This window comes from Acanthisitta chloris, unplaced genomic scaffold (genome assembly GCF_000695815.1).
Source record: "Acanthisitta chloris isolate BGI_N310 unplaced genomic scaffold, ASM69581v1 scaffold36027, whole genome shotgun sequence".
Lineage (NCBI taxonomy): Eukaryota > Metazoa > Chordata > Aves > Passeriformes > Acanthisittidae > Acanthisitta > Acanthisitta chloris.
In genome coordinates, this window is record NW_008681553.1 from 1 (window position 1) to 4,926 (window position 4,926).

Genomic DNA, 4,926 nt, shown 5'->3' on the forward strand with positions numbered 1-4,926 from the left:
CTCGGCTGGGGTCCTGCCGTGCTGGGAGGGCTGGAGTGTGGTGGTGTCAGAGCCAGGCCAGCCCTGTGCCAGGGTCCTGGCACCGTCTCTGTCCCTGTGCCAGCATTTCGGTGTCCTCGGGAAGGGGCCCTGCAGAGCCCCCCAGACTTCGGGCACTGAAGAAAGGCAGCTGGATCTGCTCTACTCCAGCTTCCACAGGCTCAGGGATGGCAATGTCCTAGTCCTGGCATCTCTCAAGGATCCTCGGGATGCTGTGTGCAACCTGGCTGGGACCACCAGTACTGGGACCACCTCACCACTGCCAAATTTGGTGCCTACAAGGAGCTGGTGGCCAGAGCTCAGCATCAGTGCCCTGGAGCTCCCCAGATGTCTACCCCAGGGAGCCACATCTTAGCCAGCAGCCCCTGGCTCAGCATGGCCAGCACAGAGCTCACTCAGCTCAACTTCGCTGAGCACAGGCAGTGTTGGGTGCCCCTGGCTCGGCAGTGCTGGGCTGTGGGGTACAGCCCATGGCAGGAGGGGACCTGTAGCCTGAGACCCTTTCACTGAATGGAAGCAGGAGTGGAAGGACCTACTGGGCACTGCCTTTCTGGGGGTCTGGAGCTGAGTCGGTTCTGGGGGCTCCCTGTCATACCACCCTCCAAAGCCCAGGGACCCCCCTAGCCAGTCAAGCTCCCCAGGCTGGGCAGGAGGGAGGTGCCATGACTGCTCTGCTTCACCTGTGCCAAGGTGGAGGTTTGGGGTGACCTTTCCCCATCCTGCCACATACCAGGGGGGATGAAAGGTCGTCCTGTTCCCTGAACATCGCCCGCTCCGTTGGACCTCGGTGTTCTCGCGGGGGTGGAGGGACACTTCATCTGGCCTTGGTGCCTGATTCAAGGCTGTTCCCGTGCCTCTGCTGGGCACTGGTGCCAGCAGGGAGAGGGCTGTGGAACTGTGGAGGGAGGCATCCCATGGGATCACACCTCCAGCTCGGCCAACACATGCTGACCCAGAGCTGCTGGAGGGGGTCTCAGCGCTGCTGGCGTGGGTGCTGTGGCACCTTGCCAGCACCCATGGGTGAGCCCAGGGTGCAGCCCCCATGTATGGACAGGGCTGAGCACCTGGGTGGGGTGTAACCAGGGCCAGGAGTGGAAAAACAAATAGGGTGGAGCCGATGGGCACCTGTGGCATCAGCTGGGGTAGAATTGCTGCCCTCTAGGGCTGCCCACACTGCCCACACCCTTCTGCCCACAGATCTGTGCTCTGCTCTTCGCCAGCCTCTACATCCTCTGCCACTTCATCATAACCCACTTCAAGAAGCACACGGACTTTGCAGCAGGTAGGAGCTGCTGGAGCCAGGCAGCCCTTGGCAGCCACGTTCTGCCCCCCCAGGGATGTTACTCCATCACTTTCAACCTCCCTCGGGAGCTCTGGTGCCATCCCAGCTAAGGTTGCTGTGGCACCAGTCGCTGTGGGGCACCCACTTGCTGCCCCATGAGGGGAGCAGTGCTCAACCCCCTTGGGAGGGTTTCTGCAGCGTTTGGAGCTGGGGGAGTTTGGGGAGAGGGCAGAGAGCGAAACTCTGGGCAGCTCTGCCTCCCCCAGCCCCTCAGTTTGGGATTTTGTCCCCACAGTGCACGATGACGAGGATGCTGCTGTCAACAGGATTGCGTAAGTTCCTGCCTGTCCTGTTCCCTGATACTCAGGCACTTCCTCAGCCAGGACACCGTGTCCCATGGGTGCTGGTGACACTGGGTGGCACAGCAGGGCTGTGACACCCGCAGTGGCCGTGACCTGGAAGTAATGTTTGTCCCTTCGCAGGCTGGGGCTCTGCACCTTCACCCTGGCTGTGGCGCTGGGTGCTGTCCTCCTCCTCCCCTTCTCCATCATCAGCAATGAGGTGCTGCTCTCTTTCCCCCAGAACTACTACATCAAGTGGCTGAACGGGTCCCTTGTCCACGGTGGGTGCAGGGGTGACCCCGGGGTGCCCTGAGGGCTGTGGGTCAGGATTGCTCCCCCCGAGAGCTCACCCCATGCTGTTCCTCCTCTTTCAGGTCTCTGGAACTTGGTCTTCCTCTTCTCCAATCTGTCCCTTGTCTTCCTCATGCCCTTTGCCTACTTCTTCACCGAGTCAGAGGGGTTCGCAGGATCCAAGAAGGTGGGTGGTCCCACAGATGTGTCCCCCATTTCCCCCATCCCTGGCTGCCCACTAACTCCACTCCTACAGGGCATCATGGCCAGGGTGTACGAGACGTCGGTGGTGCTGCTGCTGCTGACACTGCTGGTGCTGGGCATGGTCTGGGTGGCCTCTGCCATCGTGGGCAATGACGCTGCCAGCCGTCAGTCTCTCTATGGTGGGTGCTGCCAGGGTCTGCTGGGCTCTTCTGGTGTCAGCGGGGCAGGATCAGGCCCTGACACTGAATGGGACAAGGCATGTCTGGTGCCACTGGCCTGATCCTGTCATCTCTGCAGACCTCTGGGAGTATTACCTGCCCTACCTCTACTCCTGCATCTCACTCTTTGGTGTGCTGCTTCTGCTGCGTAAGTTGGGGGACAACCCCCAAGGTGCCACTGCCCTGGTGGCTCGTTCTGTGCTGGGTGCAGGTCCCCTGGGGTGCCTGGCTGGGAGCAGGGAGTGCTCCCTGGAAATGGGGTCTGAGGGGTCATGGTGCAGGGCTGAGCCCTCAGGACCCTTCTGGGGATGCAAGAACGGGGAGGATGTTGGGGCATCCCCTGCTCAGCCTCTCCTCCCACTGCAGTGTGCACCCCCTTTGGCCTCTCCACCATGTTCACTGTCACTGGGAAGCTGCTGGTGAAGCCTCGGGTAAGGGCATGTGTCCCCCCCAATCCTGCTGCCTCAGCCCAGGAGTGATTGTCCCCAGGGCTGCCTGATCTCCCAACCTGGGCATGGGGTGCCATTCACACCCCTCATGGGCTCCTCACCCATTCCCAGCTCCTGGAAGACCTGGATGAGCAGTTGAGCTGCACAAGGCTCGAGGAAGCTGCTGTGTCCCGCAGGATCATATCTGGTGGGTGCCTGGCACAGCCACTCGTTGGGAAGGGGGGGGCACAGGGCTGTGAGCTCCCCTGAACCTCTCAGGTCTCCCCCTGACAGGCAAAGCTTCCTGCTGGCTGAACTTGGACATGGAGCTGCTGCGGGAGCAATTCTTTGCCATCCGAAGCAAGAGGCGGAAGCTGGGTGAGGAGCCTGGGGGAAGGCACAGGACATCTGGGTGCCTTCCAGCTTGGCACTGGGAGCACTGGGGCCCTGGCAGCCCTTGGCCCGTGGAGGAGGGTGGATGGGAAATAGGTTGGGGGCTGTTACCCTCTGTCCTGGTACTTTGGGGCCCCCTCAGTCTCCTGCCCTGGGGTGGGAGCCTGTGTTCTCTTCTCACCCAGGCACGTGTCCCCCTTACAGAGCTGCGGCACCGAGCATCACCCTGGCAGAGGAACCTGGGCTACCCCCTGGCCATGCTGGTCCTCCTGGCACTAACAGTGAGTGGCCCTGGGCTTCTGAGGAAGCTGGGGCTGGTCCCAGTCCCCCTCCACTGCTTGACTCCTTCCCTGCTCCTTTCAGGGCATCTCCGTGCTCATCGTCTGCTTCCACGTCCTGGAGCTGCTGCTGGATGATGCTGCCATGCCACGGGGCATGCAGGTGCCCGGTGGGGGGACAGGACAGTATGGTGTCATGTCCCACACTGGCCCGGGGACTGTCACCCTCAACCTGCCCCCTCCTCTCCCAGCAGGATGCATCCCTGGGCCAGGTCTCCTTTTCCATCTTCGGTTCCTTCGGAGCTGCCCTGCAGGTCATCCTCATCTTGTATCCTTCAGCCAGCCACTCATGTCCCCATGTGTCCCCGACACTAACCCCGGGGCCATCCCACCCTGTTTTTGTCCTTAACACCCCTCACAGCTACCTGATGGTCTCCTCAGTCGTGGGCTTCTACAGCTCCCCCCTCTTCACCCACCTGCTCCCGGAGCGGCAGGACACTCCCCTCACCAAGGTAGGAGCTCCAGGCTGGGGTTGGGGGGCTCCTGGGCTGCAGAACCCCCTGTCCCCACAGTGTGGTGTCCCCATGAAAGGGGACCAAGCATCCCACTGCCAGGCAGAACCCTGGTGGTCCTCCAGCATTTGGGGAGCTGCTTTCCCAGCCTGGGGTTCCCTGTGGCAGTGCTGCCCCACCCAAACCCTCCTTCCTCTCCCTCAGATCATCGGGAACTGTGTCTCCTTGCTGGTGCTCAGCTCAGCACTGCCTGTCTTCTCCAGGACACTGGGTGAGCCCCCGCAGGGATCAGGGTGACCCCAGGACAGGGGTGTCCCCGGGATTGGGGTGCCCTGACCAGTGTCCCCCACCCCTGCGCAGGGATCACCCGTTTCGACCTCCTGGGGGATTTTGGCCGCTTTAACTGGTTAGGGAACTTCTACATCGTCTTCCTCTACAACATGGGCTTCGCGGGGCTCACCACGCTGTGCCTGGTGAAAAAGGTCTCCTGGGCTGTTCAGGCCGAGCTCATCCGCGCCTTCGGTGAGGACAGGGACGTGGGGACACAGGGATGGGTGCTGGGGTGTCCCCTGTCCCCCCTAGCTCTCACTCTCTTCCTCTGCCCAGGTCTGCACAAGCTGCCGCTGCCTGTGACGCGCTGCCGACGCCGCGGAAAGCCCTGCTAGGGCTGGGGGCAGAGATGTGTTCCCCCCACCGTGGTGGCCTCCAGGATGGCCACCAGCCACGGAGAGGGCCCTGATGGCACCTGATGTTTCAGGGCCATTGGAGCCCCCCAGGGAGAGCCAAGACCCCCGAGTGGGGGTGTGTGGCCCCCACAGCTCCATCTCAGGCTGTTGCACTACTGAGCCTTGGCTTTGAGCCACGACCCCTTCACCCTGCACCCAGGGCCATGCGGTCCCCCTGAGGCTGCGCTGGCTGCAGCCTCCCCCACCTGTTTACA

The 4,926-nt window shown here is 62.3% G+C and overlaps 1 protein-coding gene across 1 annotated transcript; it reads left to right on the top strand.

The window, feature by feature from the left end:
* Positions 1–1,236: 1,236 nt before the first annotated feature.
* On the top strand, positions 1,237–4,651 carry LMBR1L (limb development membrane protein 1-like; the record flags this gene model as incomplete). The annotated part of the gene is made up of 16 exons (XM_009078147.1): positions 1,237–1,321; positions 1,617–1,653; positions 1,804–1,943; positions 2,037–2,140; positions 2,210–2,336; positions 2,455–2,523; positions 2,742–2,806; positions 2,936–3,011; positions 3,098–3,181; positions 3,401–3,477; positions 3,560–3,637; positions 3,729–3,802; positions 3,896–3,986; positions 4,191–4,257; positions 4,347–4,508; positions 4,593–4,651. Coding segments are annotated over 16 exons (1,395 nt in total), but the record flags the coding sequence as incomplete, so codon positions are not given.
* Between the last annotated feature and the right edge of the window lie 275 nt (positions 4,652–4,926).